Genomic DNA, 22604 nt, shown 5'->3' on the forward strand with positions numbered 1-22604 from the left:
GCAAACTGTTTGCGGGCTTTCTTGTGCATCATCTTTAGAAGAGGCTTCCTTAAGGGATGACAGCCATGCAGACCAATTTGATGCAGTGTGCAGCGTATGGTCTGAGCACTGACAGGCTGACCCCCACCCCCCTTCAACCTCTGCAGCAATGCTGGCAGCACTCATACTTCTATTTCCTAAAGACAACCTGTGGATATGACGCTGAGCACATGCACTCAACTTCTTTGGTCGATCAAAGCGAGGCCTGTGCTGTGTGGAACTTATCCGTTTAAACCACTCTATGGTCTTGGCAATCTTCTTATAGCCTAGGCCAGTGATGGCGAACCTTGGCACCACATATTTTGGAACTACATTCCCCAAGGTGCTCATGCACTCTGCAGTGTAGTTGATGAACATCATGGGAAATATAGTTTTAAAACATCTGGGGAGCCAAGGTTCACCATCTTTATGTAAAGCAACAATTATTTTTTTCAGATCCTCAGAGAGGTCTTTGCCATGCGGAGCCATGTTGAACTTCCAGTGACGAGTATGAGAGAGTGAGCGCGATGACACCAAATTTAACACACCTGCTCCCCATTCACACCTGAGACCTTGTAAAACACAGTCATATGACACGGGGGATGAAAAATGGCTAATTGGCCCCAGTTTGGACATTTGCATTTAGGGGTGTACTCACTTTTGTTGCCAGCAGTTTAGACATTAATGGCTGTGTGTTGAGTTATTTTGAGGGGACAGCAAGTTTACACTGTTATACAAGCTGTACACTCAGTACTTTACCATGTAGCAAAGTGTAATTTCTTCAGTGTTGTCACATGAAAAGATATAAAATATTTACAAAAATGTGAGGGGGTGTACTCACTTTTGTGAGATACTGTATGCTTAGCCTGGTGTGAGTGTCACCTTTCTTGATGGGGATATTTCAGTTGCTTCTGCCTTATTTAGTGGGGTGCTGTTTGTTAGAGTAAGTATAAAGTTTTAGGTACTGTGGTATATGTCTTGAATCTTACCAGCATTTGGCCTCCGTTTACACATTGAGGTTTTTCTTTTACCCCCTTGGAGGAGCTGGGACTGGTCCAGGACATTTCCCACTGTTGGCGTTTTGGCTACATACGTAAGGTGAGGGTCAGCGGGGGGCTAGGTAGGGGAGAGTGGGCCTCCCAGCTCCTGCAGGGTAGTGGGTATTTGGGTGGGTGAAGGGTTTGGAAGGCCAAAAAGGTCCCTGTTTTGCGAGGGCTGTATAGGTGGCACCTGTGATACAATGTTTTTACTTGCATGTCTTGATACTAATAAAATAATATTTTGGGGAGGTAGCCGTGTGGGTGTATGTTCCCTTTATTTCTCCCTTTTTGTGTGGACTGATTAAGCACCAGGCATTGTATTTTGCATAACACACAAATAAACAGTCGTAGCAAAACCTGTACTGTAATAGTCACCTATGCACCAGTGGTTAGGGAACATAGCTTAGTGCAGTGTCATCTATACTGTTGGAGTAGTCCCAGTTCCTATAAGCTAAGTGAGCCTAGCCTACTGGTAGGTACATGGCTGCCCCCAGGAATGCCATGTTCATTGGCCAGCAAATATAGGAGGCTGAAGGAAAGAAAAAAAAAAAAACAAGCGTTCCAGTGGTTTCAGAAGGGTAGTTGTCTTTAGGGGATGGCTGGAACTTATCTCGCAGGAACATAGTTGGATGTGCAGATGGGTCAAGTTCAGGCAGCAGGCAGAGACAAGATCAGCAAACAGGCAAAGGATCAGACCAGGCAGCAGGTAGAAACATGGTGAATAAACAGACCATAGTTAGCACAGGCAGAAGCTACATTTCACTGGTGTGACAGTCATCAGAAACACTGTTGGTGACTGTGGGAATTGTGTAGCGGCTATCAGAAACACTGGTGATGCTGAGGATTAAGTGGGGTAGCAATCAGGAACACTGCTGCGGACACTGGGACTTGGTGTGGCAACAATCAGAGACACCGATGCTGGCTTATCAATGAGGCAAGAATGGAACAGTCCTCCCCCAAAATTCCAAAAAGTGGTATGTTTTCTATTGTGAATAAAATAAGGGTATATGAGATTGGCAAATCAATGCATTCTCTTTTTATGTAGATTTTACAGTGTCTCAGCTTTTTTTGGGTTGTAGTTTCACTGGTCTGGCAACACCATGGCTGGTGTAGTGGTGATCTTGGAATTGAGACTGGCTGCAGCATGAGAAGGGCTTGTTCACATGAGGGGGGGGGTTGTTGGGTATAACCGTGTGGTTGTATCACAGATTTGCCGCCCCTAAACCTCTGCCCTCCCTCCCCCTTAGCGGCAGGGGCCGGAGGTGTATGCATGTCAGGGCTGAGATGCTTTGCAGCTGCGGCAGGAATTATACCCCCTGTACGCCCGCTGTTCCAAGTGAATGGGAGTGTTTCTGCAGAGCCTAAGGGATTTAAGCAGGTGATAAGGCGATGTAATGCCCCCTTTACAGCCTGTCAAATGCTCTCTGGAGAGTGATCCCAACACAGTTGACTCTTCAGAGAGCATTGCACACATTAACAAGTCCTTATGGTGACACCATTACTGGTGTGGTGATGATCAAGTACAGTGACTAGTGCGGTGGGGAGTAGGGACACCGACTGGCAGCGATATCAGCAGCCAGACATTGTAGAGGATCACAGCCACAGCAGTACAATGTCACCATATGGCCATTTTTTGTTGAACTTATTTTACATACTGGCACCAGAGCAATGCAGTGTCACCATTTTGACACTGTACTTGGTCTGGGGGGGTGGGTGTGACTGGGATTTTTTTTTACATTATGATCACATGGTACCAGAGCCAATCAAAGCAGGCCCTGAACGGTGATCCACTGTCTGGTGGACACAGAACGAACTGCTGCACACCCTTCTGCTTCTGGGAAGATGTATCAGTACCTCCTCCCACAATGATGCTAGGCCCTTACGAGCCATTTATGTACAGTGGCCGGGCAGGAGGTGGTTAACGATTAGTCACATCCTGTTCATATCCCTGCTGCCTGCCTTTAACCTCACCATGGCTGAGAGAGTGGGGTGACAAACCTGTAATGCTTGAAATAGTACCCTGCGGCGAAAGCACTGATTCCTTAAACATTGTTTTAAAAAAAAAAAAACTAACTAAATGAAATTAGTTACGCCAAATGTACTAAAGCATCCTTAGTATTATTGAAAAGTAACGCTTCTCAGCCATTCAAAATTCTGCAATTCTTACATATGAAAAGCTCAGTTTCTTCCTTTGCAGTGTACAGCAGTTTGCCATGTAAGAGTAGTTAAAGAATGTAAAAGAAAACACACACTTTTAGCGGAGTCCATTTAGCTTTAATAAATATGATCTTATACGTCAGGGGTCTTCAAATTATGGCCCTCCAGTTGTTCAGGAACAACAATTCCCGTCATGCCTGTGAATGTCAGAGTTTTACAATGCCCCATGGGACGTGTAGTTCCATAACCGCTCGAGAGCCTTAGTTTGAGGATCCCTGTTATACGTCATATTTATTTGTCTCAGGGCACATTTCTAGATTTAAGGTTGCTTCAAGGCACTGTATGTTGTAAAATCCATCCAATTCTGGATAAGCGGTTGAAGGAAACCTAAAGTGGAAAATGAAGGGCAGTCCAGATTGTTCTTTTTTACAAAACTAAAATGGTCAGTGAGGTCAGGTGTGATGAGGAGGAAGCTGTACATTGCCAGCACAATGACCCCCCCCCCCCCAACCCCACTCAGTGTGTCAAGGAGGGAGCTGTAGATGGGCAGCATAGGGACCCCCATATGAAGGAGAAAGCTGTGCACTGACAATAACAAGTCCGCAGGGGAGGAGCAGCAGCAGAAGAGTGACGGTCAAACTCACTGGAGAAGGCCTTATCGTCGGTCTGTTTTGCCAGATTTTCTTTTACCAGCCAATAAATGTTTGGGTTTAAGATCAAACACATGCCTATCAGCCTCTCCTTTCCTGCTCATTTGGTTCATTTGCCTCTGGGATTTCTTCATTATGATCTTGGCTTTCTTTGCCATCTAAATAAATAAAAAACAAGGTGATGACAACAATGATACGAATATTCACAGCTAAAATTTAAACTGTAAATTACAAGGATGCCAAAAGCTGAAAGAATTAGGGGATGCACCGAAATGAAAATTCTGGGCCGAAACAGAAAACGAAAATTCAGGATGCCCTTGGCCGAAAACCATAACCGAAAATGACTTTTTTCCCCCAAAATTATTTTAAAATACTTTTTTCTAGTACATTGGGGAACAAAAGAGAGATATTGGAGAAAATCAGGGGATGCCTGGGATGCTAGAGAGGGACTATTATCGCATTGCTGAGACAATATAAATTCTGTCTGGAAGAGAAAGATAAGGAACAGGGAGAGAATACCGAGACAGTGACATTTTCGGTTGCCAAAATTTCGGTGCACCACTAGAAAGAATCCTCATTGCTGATCTCTGCTGCACATATAATTTGTACAGATCTAATGCACATAAGGTGTGGAGTGCTGAAAGGAATCTTCTGGTTTTCCCCAATGTCATAGTGCTGGCTTGTGGAACACCCTTCTGAAACCTTCGTACACACTCTGCTTAACCACCGGTAGGTTTTACCCCCTTTTTTTGCTATTCAGCACTGTGCTACTTTAACTGGCAATTGCTCGGTCATACAACACTGTACCCAAATTAAAAATGTATATACTCTTTTTTCACACAAATTTAGCTTTCTTTTGGTGGTATTTGATCACCACTGGGTTAAGCTACAAACTATGGTTTATATATCTATATATTTTTAAATTAAACAATTTCCTGGGCCCTAAAATGCCAGGACAGTAGAAATACCCACCACGTGATCCCTACCCACCACGTGATCCCTTTTTGGAAAGCAAACAGTTCAAGGTATTCAGAGTAAGAGGCATGGTGAGTTTTTTTAAAGTTGTAATTTTTTGGAAAATTAATTAAATACAATTTTTTTTCTGTCATACTGTCACCAGTGCAGTACAGAGTTGTCATGTGACTGGTGTGGCAGCGATCAGGAACAATGAATGGTGACAGTATGTACAAAAAATAAAAGTAAATATTTTTATCCATTTTTATTGCGATAGCCATGTAATAGCTGTGGGCCGATCACAGCATCACAACAGTAAGCAAAACAGTCATGAATGGAAGTCATTCATGGCTTTTTGTTTACATTGTAATCATGTGATCGTTATGATGAATCATAGCGATCACAATACCCCGGCCACTCACAGCGGCTAGGTAGCAAGCACCGTGATCCGTTATGCAGAATCGTGCAGCTGCGCATCCCAGGGGGTGCGTTATTGCGCACATGCTGGGCAACATACTGGTACATTGCCCAGCCTTGCTGTGCCGCCAGTCTCAAGTAAATGTACTATGGTAGGGCAGCAAGTGGTTTATCATAATATTCATCAACTGAGTAAGTCCTCTTTAACACTGAGCAGAATCCGCTTTGCTCAGCAAGGGGATCGGTCTGCTGATCCCTCCCTGAGTAGAGAAGGTCAGACGGATGACAGGTCCGTGTCTGCTCAGTTTATGCAGAGCGGACACGGACAGAACTCGCTCTGCTCTATGGGAGGTTGGGTTTAAATGAATCGGCTGTCCATTTACACCCGATTGCCCTGCGCCTAGATGAAGAGAATGATTTTTTTTTTTAAATAAATTGGAGGTATGCGGTGTAAATGGACACAAGTCTGTTTTACACCCACTAGTCCATAGGAATACAAAGAACCATCCAATCAGGTCCACCTGAAAAACGGACATGTGGACCTGATTGGATTGCCCGTGTCAATGGGGCCAAAAGAGATTTAAAAAAAAAAAAAACTATTGCAGGAACTAACATAGCCGAGTCCCCATAAGATCTGAGGCCAGATAATGGCATAATGTACCATTAACACTAGTGGCAGAAGTGGCCCTTAAAAGTACACTTGTCATGAGCTAAATACGGACACTGTCATCCCCCAAATGAGCCAAGGCTTTGTTCACACACACTATGTTGCACTATTTCATAAAAATTATACTCAACAATGAACATGTATAATTCTGTTAATAATATCCGATGAAACACATAAATTATAAAGTTTAATAGCTTCACTCAGACAGGGTTCTCACTTAGTAGATCTCAATATACTATTTTTTATTTTTAAGTTAGAAACACATTTTTCAGTATTTTTTCACTGAGCCCAGTCCTGCTCCCAGTTAGGTATTTGAAGGGTGTTAGAAGCCAATTACGAGGGTGAGACATAGAAAGGATTATGTATTATGGCCATGGGTTGAATTAGTCGTAATCCAATTTTTAAAAAGTTGTCCAGAGTTTACAAATTCTCCTGGATCATATTCAGCCTGTTTAGCTAAACTGACCCAGAGGGCATCCACATATGGGTGATTGGAGCTCACCTCTTTATAGTATTATAAAAGGAATACATAATAGCAAGTAGCCAACAATAGAGTCTACGATAACACATGGAGTATCACTGACCTTGGCATCACGAACTCCGGATTGGTCTCTTGGTGGCTTGGAGTTGCTTCTGCTGCGGGTAACAGATGTTGGTGGCTCAGACTCTTCACGTTTACGCTTTCTCTGGAGGCTTCTGGACCTTGCTTGTGCCGCATAATGTGTCTGTAAGACAGGAGCCAGTTACAAAAAAATGAACTCCAGGAACAGTTGGCAAATACTGTGTATACAACAAACCTAAAGAGACTACTATAGGGTGGGGGGTTGGAACTAATTCTGAAAGTATGAAGTGCAGGTTCCTAGAGGCGTGCATACCTGAAAAACAGAAAACCCATATCTTCCCACCATGGATGAATAGGTCATGCTATTCTGTCAGTGTAGCCTCAGAATGTGTTGCTAATCCCTACAAAATTATGTAGTCACATTCTAAACTCTTTTTGTGCTTCATTTTTGTAGCATAAGGGTGACTGTGGCCATAAAGTACAGAGATAAAATGTGACAGGCTGTAATACAGCACAGTGAACAGATATTGGTATATTGGGCAGGGCGAGTACAGAGTCCAAAACATCTTATATATCTTAACTTTACCCCCCAGACCAATTCAGACACTTCTCACATATGTACATTTAAAAATCAGCATTTTTTCTAGATTAAAATGGTGGCTGTAAAACATAAAATAGATACCACATATGTCACACTTAAAAATTGTGCACACCCAAACCATGGCAACAAAACTACGATAGTTAAACATCTCCAAAGGGGACACTTTAAAAGCCTTTACAGGCTACCAGTTTAGAATTACACAGAAGGTCTGGTGCTAAAATGATTGCTCTCGCTCTGACATTCGCAGCGATTCCTCACATGCGAGCTGCAATCACTATTTACCTATACATGAGGGACCTACGTATGCATTTGCGTGTGAGCACGGGAGAGCAGGGATGCTTTAAAATTTTTCTTTGAATGTATTATTTATTTTATTTAATGCGGTAGTAAACTGCATAAATATAGAAATTGGGCCCCAAGCAGTTTAACCACTTCCCGCCCACACAACGTCATATGACGTCGCAGACTTTGAGTTGAGATATCGGGACGATGGGTGCAGCTGCTTTATCGATTGCGGCAATACCTCACATGTGTGGTTTGAACAGTTTACATTTGCGGGCGTGACTTACAGATGTGTTCCTTTGGCGTATGAGCAAGGAGGGATGGGACACTTTAAAAATGTATTTTTTACACTGCCCCTTAAAAAATTTTTGGATCACGTTTATTGCTGTCACAAGGAATGTAAACATCTCTTCTGACAGTAATAGGCAGTGGCAGGAACTCTTTATTCAGGGATCTGGGGTAGTTTCTGGGTTACTACATCTGAGACCCGAACAAAGCCGATTCCAACTTTGTTCAGGTCTTCAGCCAGCCAGCAGACGTGCCTGGACGAGCAGTGAAAGGAGGGGGGAGGTGTCGTGTGTGTGACATCCCCTCCTGCTGCTTGTAATAACAGCCAAGCAGCCACCTGGCCACAACGGTTGTTAATACTAGAGAGCCAACTGTCGGCTCTAAAAAATGGTACCGGGGTGATGCCTGCAAACAGGCATTAAAGACAGGCATCACTCCAGTACAAGCACTTGAAGCCAATGACGTACAAGTACATGATTTGTTGGCAATTGGTTTCAACTTTTTTTTTTTTTTATACTATCCCTTTAAATTTTTTTGGATCAACTTTAGTACAATCACAAAGGATGAACAATAGCTCTTAGGAAGGCATGGGCTGTGACAGGTCATCTTTATAGATAGATCTGGGGGTCCATTAAACCCAGTATTTCTCCTCTGGCCTCCAAAGAATCTGAGCAAACCGAGATTGGTTTGATCAGATACTGTAAAAGCCAGTAACGGCTTGTACAAAAAAAAAAAACAAAAATGGCTAGATCCTGGTCGCTTCTCATTTCTGACATCACAGAGGAGAGGGGGGTATGGATGTACCTTCCTTCCCACTCCTCCATTCAGCAGACTGAGCACAGTGGCAATCCCAGGTAAAAGTCTATTATAATAGAAAAACGGCAGTATGAAAGATTACTTTTAAAATTTGAACCATAGGTTTTTAATTTTATTCAGCTGCAATAAAGTGCCTGAAAACTGTATTTTCACAATGTGCCTTTTAAGAGCATTTTTATTGTGGCATTAGGTGTTGAATTTCTTATGCACTATCTGCAAATATTTCCTCTAAGTTTGCAGGGTGTGAGCTTAGGAGGTGCCCAATCTTAGCTTATAAAAGCCAATGAGAATATAGCCGACCTTAGATGGTGGGACGGGTTGTAGGAATGAAAAACAATCACTGTGTTGATGGGGGAATCCCTGCCGCATAACTGTTGTGTTCTTCTAGTGGGGTGGCGTGGGGAGCCGTCCCTGCCTGGAGAACACACAGTAGTGATTGGTAGCAGCTATTGCTGCTGGCAATAAAATCGCATGAAAAATCAGACATGCTGGTTGTACCCAATGGATTGAATTGGATTGGTACAATCAGCCTGCCTAAACATGGTTTGGATCTCAGCAGGTCCCTACTGAGCCGACCTAAGATTCAAATTGTTTATGGTTGGCTTATTTCTGAGAAAAGCTCCTGAAATAAGGATCAAAAACTGTAACCGTGAATCAAACTGCTCTCCTTATGAGGTCCTCTTACCTCATTATTGCTCACATCAAGACCCAGTGAACTCATCTCTTTTTCTAAAGTCTTCCGTTGGACCTGTAAAATTAGAGGCAAACATTCTGATATTTAGCAATGCTGCAAACAAGTGTCAAGCCATAAATTCATAACTATACTGTGATATGCTCTACCTATCAAGACATAACAGATAATAAACTAAATTACTTTACTGTGGTATGATGTGAAAATAAGTAGAAAAGTTTTACATATTATTACCCCAAAATTTCATATTCCAGATCTGTGTCTACTCTACCATGTATGAGAAAGTATCCTGTTCTCTTTGTATTGTTTAATTTGTGTGAAATCCCTGGTGTTTCTGCCAGTCAGTCTGCTTTCCTATTAAAAAAGACTACACTAAGCAGGAGAGCACATAGTGGTCAGTGTACTGGGAGCTAATCCAATGATTGGGCTGGTGTGACACAGACCCCTGGCACAGCTATTTACTGCGAAGATCAGTGTGCTGCTGTTTCTCCTCTTTGAGAGCTGTGAATAGAGGGTTTGCGATCACATAAAAAAAAAATAAAAAAAAAATAAAAAAAGGGGGAAAAAAGGTATTTGTTTTTTTTTTTTTTATATGTATACACAAATGTTTTGTTTCCCATGTCTGAATGGGTTGTTTTACAGGGTGAGGGTTTACATACTCTTTGATAATGTGGTATGGCATGCTTACCATAAGGAACTGATAGCCGATTACCATATTTACGGCACTGCTGTATGGTGTACGTGTGCTGCCTCTCAATTTAGTCATTTCTGGACATATAACAGTGATGGCATTCCAACAGTTTAGACAACTAAAATTCCTAAGTAACCTTAAAAGATGATGTGTGGCTTCCATATATTTCCCAACCTATTCAGCTCAGTCCCGGTTGTTTTTATGAAAATGCTGTAACTGGTGTAACGAATCTGACATGTATGTTGGTCCACTTACCTTTTTAACAGTTCTTGGCAATCGCGGGCCGTGTATATCTTTCTCCTTTGACTGAAGAATCTTCAGTTTTTTCTTTTCCCGAATCTGTTGAGCAAGTTCTCGTATCTCGGCCATTTCCTCATCCTCACTTTCCATATCACTATCATATTCACCGGCTGCTTCCCTTAGCTCCTCCTCTTTCTCCAGTTCTTCCAGTTTCTAATACAAAGTAAATGCATACTGGTAGTTAAAATAATTAACAGAGAACACTTATAACTGATAAAAAAAAACGATATGGTCCAATTGGAGCTTCAATTTTCACATATGACTTCGGTCAGTAAAGCCAGTTTGGACCTTCCCATGCAGCTTTTGGGGTTCACTGACCAGTCTACACTGTGCACATGTCTGTGCAATTTTGAAAAATATCACACATGTGAACAGGAATCTAGCAAGAGATGACTACAAAAATAATAAACCAATATTACCATATCTGATGTAAAGGGAAAGATCAGCTGATATGCAAACAGAACCCAACACTTTTAAAAACTATGATAATGAAAGCCCAATCCCATCATCTTGGTAATATACAGCTTTTAAGAATGGGTCATTATACAAAACAGCTGGGATGGCAGCTAATTCCCTAGGAGAGCATGTTGTCCTGACACCCACGAACACGGTGCAGTAGTAGTAAAAGATTTTGTCAAGGACTCTAATTCAGAATTACCTTCATGATATCCGGATCAATATAATCTGCGATATTATGACCCTGCCAGACTTCTGGGATCTTATCATGCTTCTCAGATGGATTCATTAGATCCCAGTATTCTAAAAACAAGAGGGAAAAAAAGCATGAGCAAATGACTGTCATTCTACCTCTAGGAGGATGAGTATGATAGTAACCATCCATCAGTTCCAAAATACTTTTAAAGAAAATAGTTTAAGATAAACATAGGTGCATAATGCATTCCTCCTCTTTACTCCATGCTGGTGTCTTGTAGAATTTACAGTAACCTTATAATAGACAGCACTACCACAGCAGACCTCTTTCAGAATGTATTATTTCATTGCTATTCAGGTATCCTCCAATGAAGTGGAACAAGCATGCAGCCAAAGAAGTCAGGTTTAATTTGTAAAAAGCCTTGGTAGCTTCTGTACTTTTACAGTGACATAAACCCAACTTTTAATGTTTATGTCCACTCTTGGCTTAAAAGAAACCTGCACTAACAGAAATAAGGAGGCTGCCACTGAAGTTAACCTTATTAAAAAGCTCCTTACCCAGCTCTTTCTGGCTTCAATGTTTTCTTGGTTACTGACTAAAAACAAGCATGCAGATAAGAAAGTCTGAGCTCTTAAAAAAAACATACTTTTTCTAGGTCAGTGACTTAAAATGTTCAAGGTAGTGGATCATAATAGAAAGGCAACAAGCATTTTCAGAAGGGCGAAAAGGTGAGCTATGTCAGTCCCACAGCACAGGTTTCTTTGAAACATATACTTTTGTAGTATGTAGCTCCAAAAAGCTGCCATGAAAAGACTTTTCCTATTTTTGATATTATAAAAACTTAAAATCAGTAAGCATTGTGAAGAGTTAACACTCACTCTGCAGGTCCAGGACATAATCATCTCCCATCTCCAATTCGTTGTCTCTCTCCTACAACACAAAGTACAATCACATTATAAAACTTCTCAGTGATGTAAAAGCCTCCACATACAAAATGTCTTTTATAGTTTAGGCTACTAACCGATTTCTTCTTAGGAGCGTCTGTATCCATTCGTTTTTTCCGGACTATTGCTCCCTCTGGAATGAAAGGTGGCCTTTCCTGAAATGAAAACAGCAGCCCACCACAATAAGATCCAGGTTATGCAAGCAGATTTTAATTTCCTTTCCTCTAGGTTTAAGTTATAACGTTCTAGTAAGCACTGCATACTAGCACAATATGACAAACTTACCTGCAAACTGAGCCCTCCAGCGCTGCGCTGTCACAGCTCCCCCTAGTTCCCAGTGCATCCATCTCCACTTGGTCTCCCTTCCAGGTTATCGATCTTCATCGACTTGAATGGTCGGGATGTGGTTACGGTGGGAGTCACATTGTCGTGGGACACAGAGCGGGCCTGTAAATGTGATCTGAGCAGCATTTGTGTGGCTCAAATCACATTAACACTGACGGGCAGAGGGACATTTTTGACAGAAGAGACCACAAGGGTCTTTTCGGTTGTAAAAACGCTTCACATTAGCAGATTTTAAACAAAACTACTTTACTACCACTTTTATTTAAAGTGTTACTAAACCCACAACAGTAAAATTAGTCTGTATATGCAATAAAGCATGCTTAGTATACTCACTGTGGAACCTAACGGGTTAATCCTCTGCTTTGTGTAAAAAGCCTGCTTGATCCTGTATGCACAGATCCAGCTTTTCTTCCACTGACTCCAAAACATGTCTGGATAAGACAGAGCCTTTGGAGTCAGGCTGCACATGCTCAGTTTGGTGTATATTACTAGAGAGTTTTTTTTTTTTCTTGGGAGAGTGCATGTAATCAGCACAGGCCCAATCAGCACTGTCCAGGCAGAGGGTTAGGGGTCCAGGATCCTGATAGGACAGATCAGTGCAGAATGAAAACATATTACATCAAGTCAGAACAATGGAACCCCTGCCTGGTCATCATTCTGCTATAGGCTGGGAAGGAAGGTGTTATAGTGGAACTTTAGTAAGAAAATGAAGTCCTGCTAGATGACGTCAGGCTGGCCCTTTTTGCAGATTAGCTATGTAAAACATTAAAAATAAGTGCCTATATAGTTTAAAATCCAGTAATACGCTGTCTCACTCTGCTCTGCACATGCTCAGTTTCTCTCCATCTTTAGGCACTGTGCAGAATTTATAGAGGCTGATCTGCTCACAGCCTGAAGATTTACGGCTGCTCAGGACTCTGGGCATCAGCAAAATGGCAGCCTCCGGCACAAAGAAAAAGGAACAATACTGGAGGCAATTTACAGCACACATTCATTTTGGTAGCATAACTATTAATGGGGAATGTATGTGCTAAAGAACATTATTTTTTATCAAGTTCTTATGGGTAAAGTTCCACTTTAAGGTAGGCGTTATAGGCTTCCTATTTTCCTTAGACACAAGTCCATCATCCTCATAGTCACATGCTTTATGAACAATTGTAACTATGATGTACAATAAGCAAATAACTATACAATGTGACATAAAAGATTAAATCTTCTCACCTTATCATCTCTCTTGCTTGGCACGGCCAAGTGAAGCCTATTGAGCACATCATTCACTTTATTTCCCTTCATCTTGGTCTCCACTCGGTGGGCTAATAATCGGTCACATGCCTACGTCAAAGAACAGAATCAAATTTAAAAAAAGACATCAAAGGGGTTCTAAGGCCACATGGAACATTCTAGCAATGCATACCTCGGTTTTAACTTGGATCACACCTTCCTCGGTCAGGGTGCTGGTCTCAATCACTGGCAGACCTTCATTTTCAAAGTCCTTAAAGATTTTCTATCAAAAAAAACCAGCAGAAGATTGTTTTATACTGCTACAGAGGGCAAGGCTTATACCTTGAAATACGCTACACGTCAAGTATAGTTTAAAATGCAAGAGATTCATACGCATGATGCAGTAGGTTACAATGGAGCCTGCAAATCAAGTCATTTTGTGCGCTATATTAAACTCAATAAAAAGCCGAATAAATTACATTATTTTTTTATGTTAGCCTTTAATGCCAGCAGATCTGCACTGTTAGTTTTCTGAACAAAGAGTGATGCCCTACCTTTATGGTCCATTCACACAAGCACAACTCTAAAGTTGCAAGATATCCAGTGCAACTTTGACCTGACTTTACACTAATTGGACCTAAATCACACCAAAGTAATGTAGGCACCTTTTCAAAATCACTGCGACTAATTCGCACCAATCTAAATGGGTGCTATTGAATAGAATGGACTGCGACTTGTCAGGTCTAAGGTCGCAAGACTAGTCGCACAAGTGTCAACGGAGCCTTAGTCTCCCTCCCTAAACTAAAACACTTGGGGGCCCCTTTAAGACCTATTCATTGTGGTTTGTTCCGGTAACAAGTACGTCATTGCAACACACTAGGCACACATTTTAACGGCACCCCAACAAGCTAAGGCAACACACTTCTTGTGCACTACAATGCATGGTAACACACTTCCAAAGCATTGTTGTGTACTGCATTTACATTTTTCAGTCTATCTTCAGGTGTTGGCAGCCCAATAAAATGACAGCTTGCATTAATGCAATGTGCAGCTTTACTAGTTCTATTCCTCTTACATAGATTTCTGGAAAAAGCCTAGAGGATGCTGCAGCAACCACCACCTGGTTAACCGATATCAACATTAGGGCTGAAACAACTAATCGACTAAATCGATAATTACAATCGTTGTCAACGATTGTCATTATCGATTAGTTGCTTCGTCGATTAGTTGTGCTGCTTTCTGAACTTTCCCCCGCCTGTCAGCGAGCTCTGTCTCCTCTGTGAAGCCGTCGGCTGCACTCACTGTCTCTCTCACAGCTCGGCACTTACGTGACCTCCCCCTCCCTCCTCCTTTCCTCTCCGCCTTCTTGCTGACGTCAGTGAGGGAGTCAGTCAGATCGAGGTGAGGGAGAAAAGAGGAGAGAAGCAGCAGAACGTGAGTGCCAAGCTTAGTGCTACAGTGTCCTGTCCATGCAATGCAGCCCGCCAAAAAATAGAATAAAAGCTTATCCAGATAAAATTCCTTATAAAGTGCAATATTATAATAGAAAAATAAGTGATTAAAAACATCCATATAGCACATATAGGTGGTCTTTCTATGCTCCCTATTTCATATCTATGGCTGACATGGACGTTTTTATTCACTTATTTTTCTATTATAATATTGCACTTTATAAGGAATATTAACTCTTATCTAGATAAGCATTTATTATATTATTTACAGTATATAGCAGCTTAATTAAAAAAAAAAAAAAATTTTGGTATAAGGCTCGGTTCACATTTGTGCGATGCAGGAACGCTGCGAATATGCAGCGTGTTCCCGCATCGCATCCGCACATCTGGCAGTTCACACTGCCATATGCGATACGCAGGGGGTGTCAATTAAAAGTTAACGACAACCCCGGTTGCGATGGCATATTGCAGTGCGATCTGCAAGTTCGCACAGAATCGGATCGCACAAGTGTGAACCACTGTGCGATCCGATTCTGAGGCTGCTCAAAAAAAGCCTCATGTGCGAGTTTGCTGCGGATGCGCTGCGAATTCAGCCATACAAAGTGTATGGCTGAACTCGCATCCGCACATGAGATAGCATGTAATTTAGGAGCAGTGCGCTCTGAATTACATGCGATCTCGCAAACCGCACAAGTGTGAACCGGCACTAACACTCTGTTTGTTCATTATTATTTTAAATAAATGAAAAAAAAAGGCATAGAGTTTTTTTAATGATTTTATCCGATTAATCAAAAATGATCGTCAACTAATCGATTATTAAAATAATCGTTAGTTGCAGCCCTAATCAACATAGATTTGCTACATGGACATATCTATCACATGACATATACTGCTGGGAAGTTCTGAATAGCCCTAAATCCATAATCCCCCTTTAACCACTACACTAATATAAATATAACCCCTATCCTTCATGAAAAAAAAATAAAAAAAATTAATAAAATTTTTACCGGCAACCTGACACCAATACATCTGTAACCCTAACACTTAAACTGGGTATACACTAGAAGAATTTTGTTATATGTGTTGTTAGAATGTTGTAAGATTAACATTCCTTCGTTCTAATTTTTAGAGAGGTCAGATCGACATCGGTTTTCGACTTTGGTGACAAGGAAATTCGTTTTTTGTTCAGTAAACTCTATTCATTCTAAAATCGCATTTTAAAAGCAAACAAAATCTTTTGAAAGACATTCAAATGTTCTGAGAACTTAAATATGAATTTTCGTTTTGTAAATTCTACTAGTGTATACCCAGCTTAACTGTCCTTGCAAATGTAACACTAATAAACCTGTAACCCTGATCCTAAAATTAACCCTCCCATAATCCCAACCTTTACATAAAAGAAATTTAAACCCTGACATATACACCTGTTCTGCACTGAAATAGTATTTTCCAAAGGATAATGGCACCACAGACTCCTTCCTACTAAATTCACTGTTAGTGTTTGAAGGAAAAAGTCTTTGAATGTCGCTTTCCCTGTGTTGTTGTGCTGAAGTTGTGAGCCTCAATCCCTGTAGTTTTAGGGCCCTATTACACTGTAGTTTAGTATGGCGCAGAGGACAAGACACACACACTGACATAATGTATCACAGTAATGTGAACTTTAAAGGTTTCACCCACTCACGGACCAGGCTATGGTTTGCTAAAAGATAAAAGCCACAAACCGTCACAGTACAGTATGTCATAGGATATATGCAGAACTCAAAGAGTGTAAAATAATCTCAAAACATGTAAAACAGCAAGCACTCAAAAATGGTGCTTGATTAGCACTCTAAATGAACAGGGTACAAAGTCCTTATAATGTCCATAAAAAACATCCAAGGAATTGTGATGTTTATGCTGGATCACCTTTCAACCACCACCAAGTGTCACACCGAGGGGTCAGTAGAAGTGGCAACTCACCAAATGTAGTTGCTCAAGTGTTCTCACACAAGAGCAAAACAGGTAGGGTTCAATAGCTGGAATGGCAGGTGCACATGGAAAACATGGAGTAATCACCACTGCTGCAAACACGCTAAACACCTCCTTCTCACAGACTCCTCTCAGTCAAATGGTACTGCCTATTTTCTTGTGAAGCTATGCTTATGTTCAATTTCATGCTGTACCAGCAGATGATCCACCTCCCCAATGAACCAGTCATTCAAAAGAAGTTACAAGAGATGTTGTTGTGAGATTCCATAAGTATGAAACACGAGCACAGATCTTCCAGTTACTTCTTGCTACATTCCCTCAGGTTGGGAAAACTGTTAAAAACTGTTGGTGTCTTAAACTGTTGGTGTCTTAACAGTTTTAGCTTAACCAATTAAAATAAACTTGTAGTGTGCACAGGTTCTCCATTTTATGACCCAGTCATGGCTCTCTTACCTGCTGTTCCTCGGCCAGTTCCAAGACCCTCTTCACATCACACTTGTTCAAAACAACAATTAAAGGCTAAAAGGAAAAAAGAAAATTATCTTAATCACTTGCAAGCAACAATTATTTATTAATCTGTATTCAACATTACAGGGGACAAACCTTATTAGCAAAGAGAGGACGAATGTTGTTGAAGAGCTCCAGCTGCTCCTCCAGGGTGTGTCCACACTGCTCTGAGATGTCCATCACATAGAGGACAGCAGCACGAAGGTGAGCGAGAGCAGTGATAGCTTGCATCTCAATGGTGTTCCTCTCCTCCAGGGGGTGATCCAAAATACCTGGTGTGTCCACTACCTGCAATGTACCACAGGGAGGATTTGTACAGTTATAGTGAACCATGTTAAAGCAGTGTTCCAGCTGGAGGAAAAAAAGATTAAAAGTCAGCAGCTACAAATACTATAGCTGCTGACTTTTAATACATAGACACATACCTGTCCAGGGAGCCCGCAATGTCAGCACCCCAGCCAATATTCGGATCGGCTGCTGGGTGCCGCCGCCATTCGTTCTGACAGAAACCGGCAGAGAAGCCTTTCAGCTGGTTCCCTACAGTGCATGCCTGAAGTGCACTGCACATTCTAATTGGCTGGGCAGCAGAGGAAGGAAGAGGGGGCCGAACTTATGAGGGACAGCGCCACGGCACTGTCTCCTGAAAGTGGGGAGGGATACCTGTCAAAAGCAGGTATCCGTTCCCCCCTCCACCCTAAAAGGTGCCAAATGTGGCACGGGGGGGGGAGCAGATGAGCGGAAGTTGCACTTTAGGGTGGAACTCCGCTTTAAGATCTTTCTATCCTTGATCCTTGTGATACTGTAGAGAATTCTGACATACTACCTTTACAGAAAAAAAAAAAAAGTTTCACCAAAAGAAAGAACCAATGCCTGTCCAGCTGCAGCAGCCATGCTGTTCATTCTTCTGCATGCTCCCCTATGGTCAAGGCACTCAAGCAACAGCGCAGTCAGAGGAATTTGGAGAAAGGGACAGGGTCATGGCCAGAAACACAACGAAAGTCAGCACATTGCAGGATCAAAATAAAAGTATGAAGGTTTTATTAGGACATAGGGTTAAAACCCAAAGAATCAGACCCACTACGTCACAGCTGGAAAGTGCCATTTATAAAGTTTTCAGTACACAAGGAATGAATTATGGAACCTATTAAAATGGCAAAAACTAACCTGCCAGCGGAGGTATTTATAATCCATGTGCCCTACAAATAACGACTTGGTGGTAAATGCATATGGCTGCACCTCTACATCTGCTCTGGTTACCTGAAAAACAAAGAGCAATCATTCAAGAGATCACTACAACCATCTATCAAACATTTATATTTTCTTACGGCTTAAATTATAACAGTATAAAGTTAATAGTGCACATTATATAGCACACAATATAACAGGACGAAAAAGAAACCAGTTAGGACTGAGCTTCGCAAGGTGAGAATATTTTAGTGTAACTATTTTAATTGAGCAGGCTTACTTACAAAGTTTTTTCATCGTACATAAGAACAGGAATAGATAGAGGGGAAATCTTTCAATGGAGGCACTTGCTCCTGTGATAAATGTCTGAAAGGGTATCTCCTTCATTTTGGAAGGAAATCCTCTCAATTGCTGTTGAGCATACAAGATGGGAAGTGAAGGGAAATCTCCCTAATGAGACCAAAATAAAACAACCTGGCTTTAACTAGAGGTGCACCGTGTCATGAATTTAAATGAATATGAATTTATTGTTGGCCATTATCTGCACCTTTAGCACAAGAAAAGCTCAAGAAAAATTCATCCCTTTAAATTAGGGATGCACCGAAATGAAATTCTTGGCCGAAGCCGAATAATAATAAAATGTTTGGCCGAAGGCCGAATACCGAACGCGGTGTTTCACATTTTTTCCATTTATTTTGCCAATTTTTTGTCCTCTCTCTTGTCCTCTCGTGTCTCTCTCTCTCTTGTCCTCTCACTCTCTCTCTCTTGTCCTCTCATGTCTCTCTCTCTCGTCCTCTCTCTCTTGTTCTCTCTCCCTCTCTCTCTCTTGTCCTCTCATGTCTCTCTCTCTCCCTAAATGTTACTGTAGGAATGGGATTCAGTGCACACTGCAGCCTTGTACCATAGGGTTAATGTTAGTGACACTGTAGGGATTGGGAAGGATGCTGGGAATGGAAATCAGGAAGCATGCAGGCAGCCTTGTAAATTTTAATTGCAGATAGAGGGCACTGGGCAGGTCAGGGTTAATGTGGTAACATCAATTACTCAGTGACAGTCAGTCAGTGTGGACTCGATCAGTTTATAGAGTCTCTCATAGTGGCGGTAGTAGGAGGCTGGAGGTGGACTAGTAGTAGCCTGGAAAGGAGCACAGCCGCATACATACATTACTCACTCGTGCACTGCAGCCCGCCCCACACATTCAGTGAGTCTTACTCTCTTCCCTAGTTTTTCAATGGCACATTCAGGAAGCCAATCACGCCGCGAGTAGCGGCACAGCGGAACCAATCAGGTGTGCAGGCACGCGTGATTGGTTCGCTGTGCAGCTAATCACGGCATGATTGGCTTCCTGAATGTGCCATTGAAAAAACTAGGGAGGAGAGTAAGACTCACTGAATGTGTGGGGCGGGCTGCAGTGCACGAGTGAGTAATGTAATGTATGCTCACCGCTGAAGTGTCCCGGCTTCACGGAAGTCTGTGAGTCCTCCTGTCCTCCTCCGAGTCCCTTCCCCCCTGTAAATATCGTGACCTCGGCGATATGAATATCGCCTACGGCCACAGAACGATAGTCGATATCATATCGACTATCGTTCAGCCCTATTATTCAGCACAAAATTATTCGGCCTTTTGACTTATTCGGCCGAACACCGAAAGTGCTATTTTTTCTATTTTCGGCCGAATAATGTTCGGCCGCCGAACATTCGGTGCATCCCTACTTTAAATCCTATGTATGTCTTCACACTAGTTTGTTGTGCTTCCTTTGTGGTGTTCTTGCTTGCTGCATTTATGGTCAGTTAAAAAAAACCGTACCAAAAACGCCCCTCCCTGTTTAAATGGATTGAAAACGCAGATTGCATCAATAATGCACCTGTGTTACATTTTTAATGCTGTTTTTGAGTCACATTACCTATGAAAAACACACCATAAGCACAGTAAAATAGCGGCAAATTTGTGTTTTCAGCACCATTATCGGTACCTTTTTTCCTTTTCAGAAAATTGCAGAGAACACCATTTTTGGCCCCCGAAGTTTTGGTGCATCTCTAGTTTGAACCCTCCCCTACTCTAGCCAAAATGAACAAAAAAAAAAAAGTTTTGGCTTTAGATATATTGGAGAATTTCAACCCATATCTAAATTCTACCTTTTGGAATCAGGGAGGCTCTGCTGTCTGGGAGCTTGGCAGGGAGCTGCCTGGTGTATGCTGCTCCATAGAAATATTTGGTCGGGCTAAGATTAACAACAAGTAGTCTGGCTTCTAGCATAGGCCCACAGCACATGCTATGCTGAAGTGGGTGAAGATCTTAAAGTTGGACTTACAAAAAAGCTGGGCAGACCCATAAGAGAATCATGCTCTGAATCACACAAATATATTTATTGCGTGGAGTTACCAGGTAACAGTTACAAAATTAGGTTAGTGACATGTTTGCTTGAGAGAAATATGTAGGCTGTGATTGTTGGTTGGTGGGCTGTTTCAGGCTTTGATACTTGGAGTAACTAAACTGCAGAAACTAAGTAGCAAGATGAGTATGAATTCCTGTTCAGCAAAATTGTTCTGGACCAATGATAAGTAGTACTTTCACCAGCAGATCAGAACAGCCTGGTAACTAGCATTTTCAGAAGGTTCTGACCACAGCAGACCTTCTATTTCTCTAACTATAGGTTTACGTTAACAGTTTCTGCATTGCTGCCATCTAAGGCTTCTCACACTTGTAGAGTTCCACGTGACAGACTCCCTGAAATGCACCAAATCCACCCAACATAAACATTTCCACACACTGGGGTTGATTTACTAAAACTGGAGAGTGCAGAATCTGGCGCAGCTCTGCATAGAAACCAATAAGCTTCCAGTTTTTTTTTTGTCAAAGCTTAATTGAATAAGCTGACATTAGAAGCTGATTGGCTACAATGCACAGCTGCACCTGATTTTGCACTCTCCAGTTTTATTAATCCACTGTGTCAATACAATTGACAAGTATTTGAGCGACAGGAAACATTGCAATGTACAGTTATTCCACTATATTTTAAGTGTAATTCCTGTCTAAAAGTATCTATGCTTAAAAATGCCCCCTGCCCCCTCCTGTTACCCATCAAGCCTAACCTATGTATAAAAGATCTGTATACATACCTTTTTTAACCCACTCTGTTCCAGTCATGTAATTACATTTTAGTGAGCGGTGGCTGCAGGGGAGAGGAGGGAGTGCTTGACAATGGCTAGAACTTCCAGAAGCCATGACATTGTCCATAGCCCAGCTATTAGTGCAGCTCCCTCCTCTCCCCTACAGCTGCAGCTCACTGACACAGGGAAGATGGATCTGTGGAATCATGTGCCTGGACCAGAGCGGACTGAAAAAAAAGGTAAGTATACACATCTTGATTACACAGGTTAGAAAGAACAGGTAGCTGGAGGAGGCAGGGAACATTTGTAAGCATTAAAGTTAGTGTTAGGCAGCAATACCACTTTAAAAGTATAATTCATGCTTTGTTATCACTATATATAGTTCATGAGTTATCTACTTCCATTTAAAAAACACTGGGTCCACTGGATGTTCTGTAATATACTGTAGTAGCACAAGCTGCATACAGTAAGCAACACTGCATATTGTGGTTGTATTCCAGCAGCAATATGGGTAACTTTCCATATTAAAAAGAGTCAGGCCAAGTGCTTCTCTGCCACTCAGGAGAACTCCTATATTTTTTCAATGAATACTGATTTCTCTGATTGGCTGAGATTGATATTGTGACATCATATGCCCATCTCTGCACTTTGGCCATTCAGAGGAAGCCATGTATCTACTAATATGAATATAGGGTTTCTCCTGATTAGCGGAGCAGCACTCGCTTTAATTCCGGCTGGAGACTGAATGTCGTTCATATTGCTGCTGGAACACAGAGCTATATACTGTACATAGCTAATGCTACCAGGGTATACTACGGCACACACAGTCGCTGCATTGTTTTGTTATGAAAATAGTTAATTTGGGCCAAAAGTGATAATAAAGCTGGAAAAACTAAGAGGCATAGTCATAAAGCAGTGAATGAGATATTCATGAAACATTCCCTGCAAGTGAAACTGCGAAACTGCCAAGTGCATGTGTTTTAATTGAAAATGGTTGAATCACCACCGGTGAATATTTATTTAAAATCACACTTACTACTTACAATTATGCCCCTGAATATTATGGAATGTTTTAGCTGCATAAAGT

At 41.7% G+C, this 22604-nt stretch overlaps 1 protein-coding gene across 1 annotated transcript in view; it reads right to left on the reverse strand.

The window, feature by feature from the left end:
- Positions 1-3775: 3775 nt before the first annotated feature.
- The window catches only part of GTPBP4 (GTP binding protein 4), a 30828-nt gene continuing 11999 nt past the window's right edge, over positions 3776-22604 (reverse strand). Inside the window, exons 6-17 of the mRNA XM_082257472.1 lie at positions 18387-18479; positions 17319-17510; positions 17169-17234; positions 13490-13579; positions 13297-13407; positions 11808-11885; positions 11665-11716; positions 10793-10893; positions 10090-10287; positions 9138-9200; positions 6488-6628; positions 3776-4023 (exon numbers count right to left, since the gene is read on the reverse strand). Of these exons, the coding sequence (XP_082113598.1) occupies positions 3871-4023; positions 6488-6628; positions 9138-9200; positions 10090-10287; positions 10793-10893; positions 11665-11716; positions 11808-11885; positions 13297-13407; positions 13490-13579; positions 17169-17234; positions 17319-17510; positions 18387-18479 (1338 nt within the window). The 3' untranslated portion in view covers positions 3776-3870. The remainder of the gene's footprint in view (positions 4024-6487; positions 6629-9137; positions 9201-10089; positions 10288-10792; positions 10894-11664; positions 11717-11807; positions 11886-13296; positions 13408-13489; positions 13580-17168; positions 17235-17318; positions 17511-18386; positions 18480-22604) is intronic.

The sequence above is a fragment of the Pelophylax lessonae genome, assembly GCF_965119305.1.
Source record: "Pelophylax lessonae genome assembly, chromosome: 5".
Lineage (NCBI taxonomy): Eukaryota > Metazoa > Chordata > Amphibia > Anura > Ranidae > Pelophylax > Pelophylax lessonae.